This window comes from Parus major, chromosome 15, assembly GCF_001522545.3.
Source record: "Parus major isolate Abel chromosome 15, Parus_major1.1, whole genome shotgun sequence".
NCBI lineage: Eukaryota > Metazoa > Chordata > Aves > Passeriformes > Paridae > Parus > Parus major.
This window is the reverse complement of record NC_031784.1, coordinates 6613311-6631716: the sequence shown is the minus strand read 5'-3', so window position 1 is coordinate 6631716 and position 18406 is coordinate 6613311. Positions and strand designations below refer to the sequence as shown.

The window sequence follows — 18406 nt, the reverse complement described above, 5'->3', positions numbered from 1 at the left end:
GGTGGGCACAGGCAGCAGAACGGGCTGTGGCTGAGCCTGGCCGCTGCTCCTCTGTTAAGGAGCGAGAGCTGCCGGGTTTCACTGCGGGAGCAGCAAGGAGAATGTTCAGCTGCACACAGGAGGTAAGACAGGGTTCTAAAGGGCACCATGGGAAGGGAAAGGCAACGCTCAAGTGATCAGTGCTGCCAGTAGCAATGAGCCAATACTGCTGTGCAACTTAACCCAGCATTAAAACATACTCGACCTCTGAAGAACTGCCTTTCCCACTGAGGATCTCACTTTCTCTTCCAGCGTCTGTCTGCTCCGCTCCCTGCTGCCAATCATCACCTCCAGCCACTTCTCTCAAAGCGATCTGCTCAGCAAGCAGCAGGCAAAGGGGGCTGGGGAAGGGCAACTGACTTGCCCCAGTAAGCCCCAGGTGACCTCTGAATGATAGCAGCCCTGGCCTGAGCCAGAGTTCACATCTCCCAGGTGCCACCACTTCACAGCCAGGCCAGTCTGCACCAGCAAACTGTATTACAATGACCCTCAAGGGAACAAATGTACTCGCCGTGCTTGACCTGACTGGCAGACTCCCACCACAGAGGAAGGAGGGGAGGCAGCCAACTATGCTCATTTATTAGATCCACCCTGCTAGGTCAGCCTCTGCTGTTCACAGAGCCAACAACTGCAAAGTCAGAGATGGGGCAGGAGCTGCCATCCAGAGAACTCAGCATGTTTCACCTGCACCATTCCACCCCTCCGCTCAGGACTGGGCACTCGCTGCCAGCTCTCCGCCCGACAAAGCTCGAGTTCCCTCTCAAAAACCTTGTTCTTCATGAATTGAGGAGAGATGGAGAAGAAACATCACACAAAAAGGTGGGGAGGGGATCCAGCATAACCCAGAAAGAGTTGAAAATTATTTAGAGAGCACTTGGCTCTTTTCTCCTACCTCTTCATCATTAGCACTGGAAGCAACACAGCTGTCTAATGGCAACTTCAGACACCCATGGGCCAGCAAAGCGACATTTTCCACACTTAAATAACACTGAGCTGATTTAATTACTGCACTTAATAGTAACAAAAGATGTCTCAATTTAATCTTCAAATGGCCCTCCAAGATCAAAACACAGCTGGCTGGATAACAAGATGGCCTAGGCCAGCAAACAAGTAGGTCCAATTTGTTCAAGAGCCGCATCCACTCCTGGGTATGAAAGGCCAAGGAACACTTGTGCATCGAACGAATCAAAGGAAGCAGCGCTCCCATCGCCCCCTCCCTCCCTCCCCGCCCGACTTTTGTTATAGAGAGCAAAAATAAAAAGGCAGCTGATTCATGGGTAAAGAAATGCAACATGATAACAGAACAAATGGTGATGTTTGGGAGAGAAAGAAAAGAAGTAAGAACCAAGATTTAACAGGTTTTGCTTTTATAATCCTTCAAAATGATTAGGAATGAATGAATGAGATTAAAATCACATGGAGACAAAGGAAGGTCTCCAACTCTTTTGTTTTTCTTTCCATACTGGACAGAAGGAGATGGATCATTAAGGAAAGCCCTCAAGATGCAGCTAAGTGAGAACAACACATTCTTTTTTGGGCAAGAAAAGTAGGGAAAAATTAACCATTTACTTCTAATGTTCTCTAATTGTCCATACTGGGGTGTGATTGTTACTTATTGCAAACTATTCTAAGAAATGTCCCTCTCTTGAGCAGCTTTCAACCAAAATACTCCAGCTGACACAACACCCAGGCCTCTCCAGGCAACTTCAAGAAATTTTCAAGCTTTTTCACGTTCCATTACAGCTAAACATGGAAAAGTCACAGCCAATCTTTCTGCCACTGCAACATTTCTGAGATCCTGGGTGGCAGGGAAGTCTAAATAAGCTCTTGTGATATACCTGGGATGTAGCTTCCCAACTACTGAGAGCAACACGAGTGACACACAGCTCACATTTCAGACCTAATCTTTCTAGCACTAATTAAAAACAAGTTTGCTATAAACCAGGTTGTTGAGCTTTGTGGGGTTACTCTGCATGAACAACAGTCTGCTCTGCTGAAAGCTTAGGAAGTTTTCTCTAGTAATTATTCCTTAACTTTTTCCTATTGATGGAGAACTAGGATGAGGCAACTAAAGTGTGCCGATTTTCTTGGCACCCTAGACCATGTTTCTGGGGAATATGGTTTCTTTGGGTTTTGTTTTTCATTAAATACAGAGCCCATTTCATCAACAGCAGTTCTTAAGCAACAGATGATGTCACTGGCCACTGCACCATGAGTGGGGAAGACAGGGGACACAAGGAAATTCCCTCCAACTCTGGTAACTCACCCTCCTCTCCCTGGACTGTGACATGACAGAGGAAGATAATGTCCATGTTCACAACAATCAGAGCCAGACAAACCACTGATTTGCTCAAATACCCTGGAGGGATGAGACATCTGACCAGAGTTACTGAAATGGGAGGGGCTGGGCGAGGTCCTGTGGCTCTGCCTCCTCCTCAATCTACGTTCAAGTGGGTTTTAAAGGGCCCTGGTTATCTGAGTCTGCATGCAAATTTCAGACTAATTCCCTCATTGTTTATTGAAGTACCTTTCTTTCCCAGTGACTTTGACCCTGGATAGACCTGTATTTTCAAAACCCCATTATTTTGCAATAAACTGCTAAAGAAATACTCATTGCTTCAATTTACAACCTCCCTACTGATCTGTGCTCAAGTTCAGGGACTGAACCTTCATACTTTAAACTAGCTGGGTTCAGACATCTGAATGGCAAGTAAGAATAAAATTTCTCATCTCTCTGCCCAATTGGTTTCACTTAAGCATGACTGAACCTCATCTTAAAGCCACTTTCCCAATCCAAGTTCTAGATCAGTAACAAGAGTCTTGAGGAGGCACTCGCTGCTGAAACTCGAGCAAGTGCATGTTTCCAGTTTGCATGTTTGTTTAAGTAAGTGACAAAGATGGAGGGACCAAAAGCAATTCCCTTAACTAGAATTCACAAGTGCAACCAAGTAGAAAATCTCCCGCCTGCCTGTGAGGAGGGAGTCAGACTTTCTCAAAGGCTGAAAGACGGCTCTGCTCAATGCCCGGCAGTGCGTACAAAGCGCCAAGTGTGGAATCCTGACCCCGCTGAAGTCAGCAGCAAAATTCCCATAGATTTCCTCAGGGCCAGGATGTTCAAACCTGTTCAGACAATTCATAAACCACCATTTCAAGGGCACACCTTTGCGTGAGATTCCCAAGGGCCTTTTGAGTTTTGACTTAAATGCCTGGATTATTTTTACAATTCCAGTTATGGGTTCTTTGTTCGAAGGGAGTTAAGCAATACAAAGAACACAGCGAGAGAACAATGAAGGTATTACCATGCATGATTTGTCTTTAAAAAAATTCTTTTTCTTTTCATGAAGTTATAGATCCAATTTCAGTCTTTATTATCACTTTGCCATGTGAGAAAGTGGTTCTTAATTTTAATAAAGGAAGGGAGATTCATATTTCAACAAGAGCTCAAATGCTTCCTGCAATACAGGAGGTGGAAAGCTCTTTTGCTAACAGTTACTGCAGACCAGATTTAGGGAGGGAAAGGGAAATAATCTGCCCACACCAAGTAAATAAACCCTGTCTAGGACATACCTAACAGTGGGCAGTAGCCCAAAGACATCTTGTCCGATGAGATCATTTCTGCCCCCTCCATTTTAAGGGAAATTAAGAGCTTGCTCTGCCAAGCACATATTAACATTTCACTTATCACTAAACTTGGGGTCCAAGCAAGTACATATGCTACTGCAGTCTGTGGTGCACGACTGGACTGATAAAAATCTTTCCACGATGTTAACCCATCTGGAGAAAGAACCATGTATGCAGCTTTCACTAAGATTACTAAATAATTATCTTCCTCAAATCTACTTTGTCCTTAGAAAGGAGTCTGCAGTATATCTTAGGAGATTCTCCTCTAAAACCTAAGTGTATTCTATTTCACGTAAAGAATGACAAGTTTAACCCAATTCACAAAAGTAAGTGCCCCAATTCACAAAGGCTTGTGTAGTTTATCTTAGAAAAAATGCTACTAGTGGCCCACCAGTCCACTGCATCCTACTGCAGCAATTTTAAATCAGAAATGCTAGTTGGGTTTGGCCAGCCAAACCTTCAGAGCTACTGCAGTTTGAAATGTACTATGGAAATTTCTTTTTCCCCAAACATGACCAACAGCCCTATTATTTTACAGCCTTTCCCATCAGACCCTGTTTACATTAGCACTGGAGCCACAGTACCAAAATCCATCTTTAAATATGGTCCTCACTGGTAAAAAGTAAATATAGCTTTGCAAAATTGTTTTTTAATTTTGTTCCATCTCTGTTCTGGCAAAGGAAATTAAGCCAGTTGTAAACTCAGTACAGAGAATCTGGTTTAAACACAGCCCATGCTGGAAGTGAAATAAAAATCTGATGCAACATACATTAGATGATCTGTGACCCAACTTGGGCTGTGACCAAAATACCTGACTTGGGCTGCAGTTACACACTCATCCAAACGAACAGGACTGTGGACAGTGCCAGTACTCTCATTTTCCACTCAAAAACCTCGAGATGTACAGCCAGCTGAGGTGTCCTGCCCATCAAGGGCATGCTGGAGGAGCACACAGCACGAGTGGGTGACCTGGCCACTGGGACACGCCACCTGGGTGCTTTACATGCTGCATCAGCACAGAGGGACAGTATGTTATTTGTTGTATGTGTTACTCATTGTTATTAATTCCACACTCTGCATATCTGTACAAGGGGAAAAAAATAACCCTAAGAAACTGAGAGCCATGTAGGGAACCCAGTCCTGTTGATAGAGGACTAACAAGAAAGTCAGTAAGACACCTCCAAGCAGACTTCAAGCCAGAGCCAAAGAGAGGAGTGGAGAAAAAGCAGCAGCAACTAGCATTTTTATCTGCCAACCTGCTTGCATACAACTCCCAGCAAAGGCATTTAGCTATGATAAAGAGGGCTGCAAGATCCCGAAGCGAGATATGGTGGTTTTGTGATTCTTTTCAGGTAGCTGAGTACAAAATCCCTGCCCCTTTTTCTTCTGGGGCCATTCATCTTCCCCAGGTGATGGAAAGCCAATCTCCCAGCAGGTGGGCCTGCTCTTGCAGACCTTAATGCTTAATTGCCACAAATCAATTCCAACCTTGATGCTCAGGCTGCTGCTACCCCATCCCTGTTTCCACCCCTTTCTCCTCACACTGATTGCTGTCCAGGATCCTCTAACTAAATCCATCTTTGGACACAGCACCCAGGAAAAGCAAATCTCCAGCTCCAGACACTGCTGCCTGTGGCCAGTGCCGTGAGCTGACCTTACACAAGAACAGCCTCAAAAAAAAATTCAGCTGTGTCCCCGTGCACGTGTGCACACAAACATGCCTTCTATTTTATTTTTTTGTTCAACTGGAATTAATCAGGAATGATAAACACTGTTTGTTTCCTGAAAGCAGCGGTGGGGGGATGAAATATGCCTCTTAAGCTTATCAGCTTCAGCACCACTGAAGAGAAAGCTGGCTTCTAAGCCCAGGGATAATGGGCTGTCCTTTCAGGAAGGTATCAGAGGTCTCAGGAGAGGGACACAGCACAATGGTGTGACCTTCAGCTAATAAAGCCCACCCTAGAGTCCAAAGAAGCTTGGGGAATATTGACAAAAGTTCATATTTACAACAGCCTGGACCCTTTCCAGATACCATTACCAGTCTAGAGAGCTGCAGCCTCTGTATGTACACTCACACAGGCTTTTATTCTGCCTCCTCCTTTCTTTCTTTCTTTGTTCCCATGCTGGCAAAAAAAAAAAAAAATTACTCAGAAAATGGCAATTCTTCTGCTAAGAAGGCTCCACCAGCATCCTTTTTAAGGGAGTTACTTAAAATTTTAGTTTCAACCCTATCCTCTACTTGAAGGAGACTGAAGGCCTCTTGCAAGGATTCTTGGTGCATCATTGTGCTCATCAGGAAGAAAGCATATGTGTTTTTGTGGAAAATCTGCTGATTTATTTATAATTCTTTAAACAAAAAGGCAGACAACATATTGTAAAAAGAGAATGTTGCTGGGTTTTTCCTCAAATAGGCACTGGCAATCAATGCAACCCATCAGAAATACACACCCAAAGCATTCTCAGGCAGAAACTGATCCCCCCCAGTCTGCGTTGTGGTTGGCAAAATGACATTTAGCCCATAACTAGTATGCACAGGCATGACTGGAATACAAATAAAAATAATATTTTAAAAATTGTTCATACGGTGAAAAAAGCCAATTTCAAAACATAAAAACTGTTTGAAGCTGGAGTTTCATTTTTCTGCCTCCAAAAATAGCTCCAAAACAAATATATAAAAATAAAGGTTTGGAGGAAATCTGTTTTCAAGGGTAATTTCACTGAAATCAATATTAAATCTCAAAACACTTAATGGAAATAACATCTTCAGTGACAGAACTATTTTGACTGTACTTTCCAGTCCAGCTATATGCCAGTCTGCCATTTTTATTTATCTGCTTCATAATTAATCTTTGCCATCCTGCTGGGGATCAAAAGGGATCCAAAAACTCAAAGAGGTTAAACTTATCCCAATAACATCTTCTAAAAGATGCCTCTGTATCATGGTGGTCTCATTTACCATGCCAGTATTTGACAGGCAGGAAGAAGGCTGAACAAACCTCTATGAAGACCACACATTTCTCACTTTTGCAGCTTTTTTTTCCAGTGAAGAACAAGTTTCCACCAAGTGCTACAGTTACATCAGCTACACAGGCTCACATGCAATTTTCCAATTTCCTAGAGTTTTGGCCCAAGCAAGCATTTTACCCTTTCTCCTTAATCCCATCCAAGCATATTTGCTGTCAGGAGAGCTCAGGTGATTGATTGCAGCCTGTCTGAATCCAAAGTAGTCAAATTAGCCATTAATGTTGTGCTTAATGTGCTCACACAAACAAGGTCATTGGTTGCATCGAGACTAATAGAAGATGACACACACTGGGACTGCACAGCCCAGGGGACTGCAAACAGGATGAAAAAGTCTTTGGTTTATGGCCACTACCTCAAAATCAAGCCTGATGCTACAGGCATCCTATCTGTGCTCAGCAGCCCAGCTGGGATCCACTCACAGCACAAACCCAGGGCAGGAGCACTCGGTTCTCCATCACCTCAGAGGTGCTATTGGCTCCACTGCAGACACATTCTGATCCCTGTCAAGGTAAACCATCCTTCTTCCTGGATGTTCCCCCAAACACTGCTCCAAATTACATTCATCCTCCCTCTTGAGGTAACAAAAATCAGTGAGCTAACAAAATCAACCAGCAGCAAGGAACACTGAAGTCAGGAAGTGGTGTAACGTAGCTGAAGAAAAACAGAAAGAGTTAACAGTGCCACAAAAAAGATGAAGCCATGTTCTTCTTGGAAAAATACCAGCTAATTCATCTGTGGGGAAAAACTCCTCAGGAGAAGTTGTAAAAGTGAAAGGCACTGAGTTCCTCCAGTAGGAATCCTGGAGCTCTGCTGGGAAAGCTGGAGCCCAGTAGGCAAAATATCCATTACCAGCCCACCTGAGGGCATGGAGACACAGAGAAGACTGCTCAAGCAAAGTGAAACACCATTTTCTATGAATAAGAGAAGGTGCTACAGATGATACCATGAAACACTTGGAATCAGCCTCAATTTCTCTACACGCTATTTCAAGGATGAGAGGTGATGTCTCCTGGCTGTCACCAGGGCCCTCACTAAGGGCTTTTCATTGCCTAAACCTCTACACCAGCACTGTTTTATTAACAATAACAGTGAGTTCCTATTGAGAAGATCCAGAAACAACTATGTCTGGTAGCAATTTTATACCTGTTTTCCATGGCAGAACCCTCTGGCTCTCAGGAAACCATGGGATATTAAGTGTATCCCAGAGAAACAGGCAGATCCAGGACACGTCTTCTGCTGCGGTGGATGGGCAACTGCTCTGAACTGCTGTCCTCTCTACTTACAAACCACAAACACTCAGAAAATGCCTTGCTTTTAGGGTGCAATTTTAATACTGAATATTGGAGTTATAAAGCTGAAAAAAAGCAAGCTCCATTCTGAGAGAGTGTAACAATCCTACCCGTGGCTGTTGCCAGCACACCCTCCTGCACCCTACCTTGGAGCACAAAAATGCCAAGCATAAATGGCCTGCTTGTGATGTTACATGATATGGCACAAGGCTTTGTCTCCCTTTAGTGATGAGGTGAAAGAAATAAAGAAAAATCAGGGCTTGAAACTGCATAGAATTAAGCCTTAATACCAGCCAAGCTGGAGACTGGATCTCGGAGGCCTGTTTCGCTCTGAATTTCTCCTTGCTGCTGTGACATGCTCACACTGAAAATTTTCCCCTGAGCAACTGCCTGACTAAAATACAGCACACCCTTACCATAAAGCCCTTTGTTAAAACATCTTTGCCATAAAGCTGCAAAACCTTGGCTCCCAAGTACATTAAATCGTTATAAACCTGCCTTCGTTTTAACCGCGCAGTATTTCAAAACACAAAGCGCTTCTTCCGAGAGATAGCACTTTAATGAGGAGAGGGGTAAAATATATAAACCAAACCTCATTATAGCATAATTTCCAGGAGACAAGCATGCTGTTATAAAAGGAATCCATAGCAATAGCATTTCACATCGCTTGATGATTTAATACTTTTAAAAAGCCACTGCTACTTTCAGCCTTTGGTGGTGTTTTGTTTTGAACGTAACAGAAACAACCAAAATTATGGGTCCACTGTCAGCTATGTATTTTATATTCTGTAAATTGTTGCAAATGGTGGATTCAACTCTAAGGCATGCTCACAAAATATAAAAGAGTCAGTAAGAGACTGACTACGAGTTACTGTGTATACTTTTTCCTTTAAACCTCTGCATTCTTAAAGGTTGTTGCTTTATGCATGATGATGCAGCATGGACATGGTAAATTACCCAAACCAGATCCAATTCCTACTGGATTGAAAGTACTTCTAATGATACAGTTTGCTCATGTGTTAACAATGAAGCCAAAGAAACCTATCACACTGCAAGAAAAATCTGGAGTATTAACAGACAAATGAAAGTAATGGATATAACGCCGTTTAATACCACCTGTCAGATAAATCAGGGTAACTGGCACATCAAAGGGACTGCAATTAGTTTCCAAAAATGAGAATACTCATTTTTCTTTAAATCTGAAACTTGATTGCTTTCTACAAAATGACAAGTGGATCAGCCTCCCCCAGCCAACGAGAAAAATGTTACTGGAGAAAACTGTTCTTCCTAAGAACAAATTATCTATCAAAGGAGCATCCTGAATTACACTTGTCTACAGGACTTTTAAACTTAATCTAATAAGAATTGCCATTATTGATTACAGTTCTTCCACATTAGTCTTCCAGTTGTAACTTCTGAAATGAAAGCTTAGCAATAATTAGGTATTTTCTACAGTCAGTAGAGAAAAATAGTGAAAAATAAGATGACCATAAAGGCCTCTAAAGAAACAGTGTACCTGTTTTTTTTTTAGTTTTTTTTGAGAGGAGGAAATAAAACAAGCAAAAAATCCCAACCCCCGCCCCCCAAATAATCCCATCCCAAACCCAACAACAAGCAAGGGGAGATGTAACTCATGGCAGCTTTGACTTAAAGCACATGTAACACTGATTGATGGATACTGAAAGCAGAGACACCTGTGGAAAATTAAACCCAACCAAGCACCAAAATTGGGACAGGTTTTTTTCTGTTTCTTGGTCCTACTTTAGAAAATTACGCAAGAAGGATCAGAATTTCAGGAAATGATCATTCCAGCTACTGTCACAGATCTGGGTCAACAGCAGGGTAAAAGTTGACCTGTAATTGATGCCTATAACCTGGTTAGGATAAGCATTTCCTCTTATCTCTTCACTGCGGCTTATAACGAATGATATTCTGGACTGAAGGGTGCTTATGCTCCCTGATTACCAGAAGGTTCAACACTTACTACATGGCTACAGCGATGGAGTGGCACTTCTGACTGCAGCTCTCAGAGAGGGTATCTGAAGAGAACACAACACACCAACCCTTTTCCTAAATACAGCATCCATGATTTTGCCATTTGAAGTCCTGTTTCTGAGGTACTTTTTACAATTTTTGTTTTTACTGATGCGACTCTTGTTTCCAGCAAAAGGATAGCAGATTCCTCCTTTACTGTCATCACTCTCTTGTAAGTCACAAGAGATGTTTCCAGCTCTTACCAACTTCAGCATGGCAGAAGACAGCAGGCTGGACAAGTCTGAGGCAGCATTTCAGCACACCAATTTTAACAGAGTGTCTGGTGTTAAGGTAACCCAGCCTAGCACATGCCTTTGCTTAGCTCAACTTTAATATTTTTCTGCTTGGCTCTGCAACTAAACCTTGAGGAAGAAGACAGCTGCAAGCAAGTGCACATGCTACTTCTGTTTTACAATCTTCCCACTTCCTCCATTAATAGGTGAGCGTTTGGGGTGCTAGAAACAAGATTTATCACAAATGTGCAATGAGACCCTGAGCTAACAGGTTAGCTGACATGGAACTGTTAACAGTGAATTGGCTTGGAGACAGTGGGGGAGAAAAAAAAAGGGGGAAAAAAAAGGGAGACAGAGTGAGAGAGACAGAGACAGCAACCAATTCAGCTGCAAGAAATCAAGCTAAATCAGTCCCAAGTGCCCATGTTGGAGAGACTTGATCTCATACCTTGCTTGTTATCAAGGCACTCCTGATACGAGTCAGCTCCAGTTCCGTTGCGGTCTACAGACAAAACAAAAAGTTTCATTCATATCAAACATAAATATTAGAAACGTCTCAAATGGCAGCCCTGCTGGAGCAACACGTTAGGTGCAAACAGCGCTACTTCCTTCGGAGGCCGCGCTGCTTCGCTGACAGAACCTGGGAGTGGTTACAAAGGTGCGACAGACTGACACCAACCACTGCCAGACACTTATTCTAGTCCTGGGCAGGAGGTGCTCCCAGCCCTGCCCATCTGTCTCCACACTGCTGCTGGCACAGGGGAGGGGATTACAGCTCCAGCTGCTCTGAGCTCCTTAAGCACGTTGAGGATGGAATACTTGGAGTTCAATCTATCTTTGCACTGCTCTCTGGAGGCCCAATGGAAGCACTGGTTTGAACCAGCAGAACTCAAACTATAGTCTAGAAGAGACTTCTCTGTGGCTTCTGGTGCTGTGAAGATACAAGAACATGCTTTCCAAATATTACTTTTCCATGGAAGCAATGTTGCTGTAGTTACCACTGGGGTTATTTGATCCAGCAGCAGCAGAGGAGCTGGTCTGTGCCACAAAAATGGGAAGCTGAAACTCTTGTAACACATGTGTGCTCCACACAGGGAAGAAAACAGACAACTCCCAAACACAAGTGTGGTCACACGTGTGGCCTCTGACAGCCAGCACAGGTATCACCTAACAAAGCCCTTGATCTGCATTAGAGGTTCAATTAGATCTCATCACCTGTGTGTAGAAATGGTTTCACCTTCAGGTTAGCAAAATGAGGTTACAACATGTTTTGGACTTCAAATGCAAACCAAAGAATTTTCTAGCACAGCTTCTGCCCCTGCTTTACAATTCAGCTGAACCACAAAAAAAAAAAAAGCCTGGATGGTCCTCAAGAAAAATATTAAATGCATCTGTAACCCAGGTAAACTAATGTGCAAGTAAGCTGCTGAAAAAACCTTACACACTGTGTTACACGAGGACTAAAGCAACTGAGCCCATGAGGTGTTTGCACAACCTCAAGAAGTGAGCTTTTCTACATCACATGGGTAAGAATCCACATGTGCTAAAATCAGTCCTGTGTGTAACTACCACAAGATCAGTTCACCCATGGCACCTACTCCTACCACAGCAACCCCAGTGGCACTGGAGACAGCTCCTCTACTGGAAGAGATCCATGAGGTGATCACGATTAATGAAGGAGCCACTCCACCAGGCTGAGCTGGGTGGCCAGGCTATCCCACAGCAGTATTTCAGTGTCACCATCCAGAGAACCAGCACAACAGCAATGTGTTTATTTCTTTCTAAAGATGCTGCTCAGGACCCGAAGTTTATAAATATTGTTCACAACAGAAAAAAAGACACTAAGGAGAAGCCTGCTTCCCAGCACCTGCAAACAACCTCATTTCTATACCTCCAACAAGCGACTGGTCCCTGACTATGAGGGCTTGCTGGCATTGCTCCCGTGTGGCAAACACATCCCCACATCAGCTGCCCCTTTTATTTTTTCTCAACCATCAGCTGGTGATGGCTCCTTGAAGAGGAAGAGATCGAGATCCGAGTTAAAAGGCTTCACATTCAGCAATAATATTTAATGAACAAAGAAGCAAAAATTGAAGTTGCCCCACTGTTTGTGTTGTGTAAATCGCAGATAATAGATCTTCCTAATCCTAATGAGGCCTTCCTATTAAAATCTTTATTAGCTTTCAGCTCTGCAGATTGCCCAAAGGCTCATCAGTTTCCCTATCTCTCAGTACCAAGATCTGCTTTAACTTTTACAAATAGCTCTAAGATATTTCTCAGCTTATCAGCATTGCCAAGCAGTCTGTCTTATCATTACTATTGCAGATAAAATAAATGAGCTCACGATGATATGAATAATGGCATTTTCTGTAGGCTGGTTTCCCATTACATTTTCAACAGATTGTAAACTTAAGCACAAAAGAGAGAAAAAATAAAAAAGAAGCCAGTGTGTGTGTTGTGTGTGTGGGGAGAGTGGCTTTTTTTTCCCTTCCCATTTACCTTCAGTGCCTTAGAGCACAGGCTGCATTTTAAGCTCACCTGATGAGAGCTAGTAATTAATTTTGAAAGGGAGCAGAAACACCTCAGCTCTGCTTTCTCTGAAGACCAAAAGCCCAGTTACTTCTGGGATGTTTTTTCAGCTGCTTTTGTTGGAGAGAAGCAAGGGCTAAACCACGCTCTGCCTAATGAAGCCATCTTCATTAGTTTGCTCCTTTCCCTCGCAGCCTAGGAATACCAGTCAGATTGGGAATTGAAATCATGAAAAGCAACAGAACTGCATTTGAATTAAAAGACTAAGCTACAAAGGTCTCCGACGGCTGCTCGGGGCTGATTAGCACGAGGCGCGTGTGGCACCGTTGCGGCACAGAGCGAATTTTGCAGCGCACGTTCGCGGATAAAGGCAAAGCGTCCACGGGAGAGCTGAAAGCCTCACGCGCCTCTGCCTTCCCGTGACAGCGAGCAGGGAGGTCATGTTCTGGCAACCATTTTCTGCCTGGTCCCTGCAGCAATCGCTACAGGGTTAAACGCTTTCCTGCTCTCCCCAAATTCCTCGCCCTGTCACTGTATCAAGGTTATCTATTATTGGCAGTGACAGGTGAAAATTAATCTCCTAATTATTTCTTGCTGCGTAATCTGCACTGAAGGAGTAACGTAAAAGGATTACAGTACACCCTCTACGGAAGGCTTTGCTAGAAAGCCAATCATCCAGGGAGATAGAGGGGATGTGGGAAAGAGATATTTATGATGGATTTCCAACCATTTTGAAGGCAGAATACACTATAACTTTATAACCGACAGCTCTAGAGTGAGGATATTCTTGCAGGTATCTTAATAGCCTAAACACTTTTTATTGTTGATTCCTCCAGGAAAAAAAAAAACCCTCAGATTTATATCCATTATTGTCCCCGATTCTCCTCTGGAATAGCAGTTACTGCAGGAACAGCATTCATGTACAGATGTTTTTTACCCCCCACAGAAACATTATGGCAAACAATGTACCCAGACTGCTTCAACTCAATATTAAAAATCTTGCAGCTAGCTTCTACAGAAATTTATCTGTAACAATTTTTCCACAAGAACATAAGCTAGACTGAATACTTGCAAAATAAAAGCAAATTTTTTTAAAAAACCTCATTTTATAAGCAAGCTAGAAATATCTTTGGTAACAACATAAACAGCCACCTTGAAATGCTGGCATAGTGTAAACTCCAGCTCTCCTCATGCCACCCACCAGAAAATAATGTTTATTTTTACAGGATTAAAGAACGCATTTATTTTTAACCCTTTCCGTGCAGCCCTATAAGATACAAATGGGTGTTTTCAAGAACCTATTTTTCTACATCCATGTCAACAGCACCATTCTAGTTGAAGTTTCCAAGAACAATCCATCACAGGTTGTGCTCAAAATTACATTAGCTGCCTTGAGAGATGCTGTCACTACCTGTGTCTCTGAGATTGGTAATGCAGGGGTCCCTGTCTGTGAAGCCCTGGCTGGCAGGTAACAGGACAGGGCAGCAAGGAAAATCACCACTTGCAATCAAGTCCTGACACTGGTATCACTCACACTTCCATTTCCTTGATGGCAATGGTGCAGAAACAGCTCCTACACCGTGCAGAAAAGTCACTAATTCCTTCATGCAAACTCTCAGCGCTTAAATCCAGCACCATGTTCCTAATTTTGGGAAAGCCAAGCCCTGACACAAACCTGGACAGTAAGACACCCGTCAGCAGTGAGCAGCCAGCACTGTGGTTTGTGCTTCCATGGACAAGGATCTCATGGCTGAGGACAAGTAAGTGACACTGCCCCAAGCTGGGGCAGCTCAGGACACCTAAGTGACACACAAGTGCCGGTGTCCCGAGCTGGGGCAGGATCTGGTGGCTCAGGACACCTAAGTGACACACAAGTGCCGGTGTCCCGAGCTGGGGCAGGATCTGGTGGCTCAGGACACCTAAGTGACACACAAGTGCCGGTGTCCCGAGCTGGGGCAGGATCTGGTGGCTCAGGACACCTAAGTGACACACAAGTGCCGGTGTCCCGAGCTGGGGCAGGATCTGGTGGCTCAGGACACCTAAGTGACACACAAGTGCCGGTGTCCCGAGCTGGGGCAGGATCTGGTGGCTCAGGACACCTAAGTGACACACAAGTGCCGGTGTCCCGAGCTGGGGCAGCCCCCGCGGCCGGGGCGGTGCTGGGGGCGCACCTGGCGCAGTGCGCACCCGCAGCCACACGGTGGCGCACGCCGCGCTCCGAGCGCGCTCAGCCCGAGCGCTCCGGCCCCGCACCCGAACCCCCAAATTCCGCCCCGAATCCCCAAATCCCGCCCGGGCTGTGCCCACCCGGGCTGTGCCCACCCGGGACCGACCCCCGACACCGTCAGGGGTCACTGCGCCCCCACAACCCCAGTGTCAGAGGAAGCCGCCGAGCTGGAATGCATTTGCAACTCCAGGGACGCAAGCTGGCTGAGCCATCTGAAACACTGCTAAAATCACCAGCACTCGAGGTTTTAAATGAGCAGCTCAAATTAGGCAAATTCCCCAGCAGTGACAGAGGTGTTAAGGTTGTTCACCTTTTCCTCTGTTGGTTTTAACACCTCTGGGCCAGGCCGTGGCTCCTGGAGCCTCACCTCTCCCTGGACTCCGAGCATCAACAGAGCTCAAGGGCAGGTGTGTGGAAATGGATTATTTACCTCCTTAAGGCAACTGCTACTAAAAGAGTAAAACCCTATTTAAGTAACTTTTAATAAGCACTTGCTTTTCCATCTGAAAGACAACTCCAAGGTGATCCTTAGGATATCATATGGACTCAGAAAATATGTGTCCAACTATCAAGTTTTGCTGAATCCACACATCACCTACATAGGTTTCTACATATTTCATTTGCAACAGCATGAGGGTAAGGCAATTCTGAGTTTACCCCATTAAGGCTAGCGATTTACTTCTCCTTAGGACCTATTTTCAATAGATAAACAGAAATAATTCAACGAAGCCTAGAAGAGAACATAAGCCCTTAATGGTTTACCCTTGGTGTTAAGTAAATGAGGAAATTATTCACTGGCATCTCTTGTTCTGCGGATGTTTCAATCTTACAGTTACCTAATCTCTTACACAGTAGTTATGAGAACAAAAGAAATGTGTATAGAAGCAAAGCACCCACCTAACATATCAGTACTACTTCTAACAAGCCTGTTTCCTAGTAATATGTTTTCCTGATGGAAATCTGAAGAACAAATTCCTATCCATAGGCATTTTCCCCAAATGCTCCATCATCAACCTCATTATGTGATACAGAAATTCTCCCAAAGGATATTATGTAATGGCAATCCCTCCTTCCTCCCCCTAAGGAGTATATTTCTCATTACATCTCCTAGTAATTGATCAGTCTAGGAAATAATTTCTGGTAAAACCATATGTTTCTTTACCTACTTTAGAATTTCCATCTTTATTCAGAAGGATAAAAAAAGACTTTCAGGAGACCCTAAAATTTCCATTTCTGGTGCACGATGTCAATCTTTGCTCAAACATGCTTTTAAGCAAGGAGTAACACGTTCTTATACCTGCCTGAACTCAGATCTTGCAAACTTATAAAGTCATTAAAATTAACCATCTTACATTTCCTATTCTGATGCTACAAATAGTTTTATTTTAATAAATCTGTAATGGATTTTAAAAGACTGCTTCATATTCTAATGTATCCAAACACTACAAGACCTAAATATTGTGGGTCATTCAACACAGGGAAGCTGGGAGTCAAGGAATAAAAAGAAAAAAGAAAAGAAAAAAAAAAATTAAGGCACAAAATGACATACACATCTGTGTTTTCCAAAAGTCCCATACAGCACAGACCAGCCAGCTGAAGAATGCAGCCCTTTTCACTGCCACTTCTGCCAACATATCACCACTAAACATCCTACCAGGTTTTACTTTAAAAAGCAACAGCAGCAACCACTAATATTTATATCCCTTGCTCAAAGTTAACACTTCCAGATTGCACATTCTTGAAAATCAGAGGAAAATAATTATCAACTGCTGCTAAATATCTCTAGTTTGTCACTGGAACTCGAGACATACTCCAATCCCCTTTTTAACTCCAAAATACCAGAGCTACGTGTGACACTGCTATTTGATTTAGCCAGCCCAGGCCACAAGGTCCAGCAGATGACTGCATGTCCTGATAGAATAACACTGGGATATATTTCGCTCCTTCGTTTGTTTATGAGAACAGACTGCCCCTCTCAGATAAACAAGGCTTAAGGTTTCACTCAGAATAGCCCACCTTCCAAACAAAATAAAATTAAAAAAAAAACCCACTGTATACCAATGAAAACTTGGTATCCAGCTAAATAAAACACTGCCTGCCTTGTCTTACAGCATTCATCTCCACTGGAAAAGAAAATCAGACACCTGAAGCTGGTGCCTTCTGGCTTTAGCACAGGGCAGTTTTAGGGAACTGCTGTCAGCAAAGAAGAAAATTCTTGAAGAGAGCATTAGGAGCCTGCCACTTGTAGGAAGTTAATGCTGTGTGTATAATTCAAGCAGCTCACCCTTGTAAGTCTGTATGTGGGGAAAATCGGATTTATACATAAACATAAACCTCTGAAGTAAATTCTGATCAGGGATGACCAGAGATTTAACTCTCCAGAAAGAAGAATGGGAAGACTCTATTTTCCTGTAATACCTTGGCAGCCTTTTCCAGTTGAGCAAGGCTTTCTTTCAAGAATTGATAACGGAGTAAATAATTCCAGTTTCTGTGGCACAGGGGAGACCAGTTAAGGACGCTCTCCAAGACCCAAAGCAATCATTCAGAACAGCAACTTACATAACAAGAAATTATCTTTGTTACAAAATTAGGTTAAAAGGACCTCAGATACTGTAGTGTTACAAAAAATCAGGACATGCCTTGAGAAGATTAGCTGGCAAGCAGCCTCCTGAGATAAATGCACAACTTCAAGAAGATTTTACAAGCCTAAAAACGAGTTTAAATTCCAGAGAGACACACAAGCCTTTGCCATTTAAAAAGGTCCTTCTTTCCTTCCCTCTGCCCTCACCTTATTCCCGAGCTCTTTTTCCAAACCATCTTTAGTTAACCAGTGACCTGGAAATCTTATTTCGCCTCCCCCTCCCCTTTTCAAATTTGTCACTTTAAACACACAAGGTTTAATTTCTTAATTGGATTAAATTTTTCATTCAGGCTAAGCAGAGGGGCCCCGCAGCAGGCGCGGGGAGGGGAGCAGAGCCCGGCAGCCCCGCACCCCGCGATCCAGCCTGGCCCGCACAACCTGCCCGGCCCGCCAGCGCCGGTGATCCCTCTGCCCAAAAGACACACGGAAAAAAAAAAAAAAAATAAAAAAAAAATCCACGACGACCATTTTAAGACTTGCTATTCCTTGTGAGCGTAGAGGGGCTGTGGCCGCGCCGAAGGGGTTAAACCGCCGGGCACGGATTTTTTTTGAGTTTGTTACCGTTTTCAACAGCCAGAAATCCCAGACCAACACCGGCCTCATCCGGCGGCCGGCTCCAGCGGCAGGCAGCCGGCGAGAGCCGGCAGAGCCAAGCCGGGATGTGCCGCTGGAGAGGAGCCGCGCTGCGGGGCGGGCACGGCCACCCGCGGCTGGGAGCAGCCGTGTCCGCCGGGGCACCCGCGCTGCCCCCGGGGAAGGCACAGCTTCA

At 44.0% G+C, this 18406-nt stretch overlaps 1 protein-coding gene across 14 annotated transcripts in view; it reads right to left on the bottom strand.

Moving 5' to 3' along the window:
* The window catches only part of FBRSL1 (fibrosin like 1), a 367873-nt gene that overhangs the window by 84952 nt on the left and 264515 nt on the right, over nucleotides 1–18406 (bottom strand). For 12 of the 14 annotated variants that reach the window (XM_033518104.1, XM_033518111.1, XM_019008372.2 and 9 more), the window contains one exon: nucleotides 10689–10742. The exons of the other annotated variants lie outside the window; for them this stretch is intronic. In XM_033518104.1, the coding sequence (XP_033373995.1) occupies nucleotides 10689–10742 (54 nt within the window). The remainder of the gene's footprint in view (nucleotides 1–10688; nucleotides 10743–18406) is intronic. 14 annotated transcript variants of the gene reach the window in all.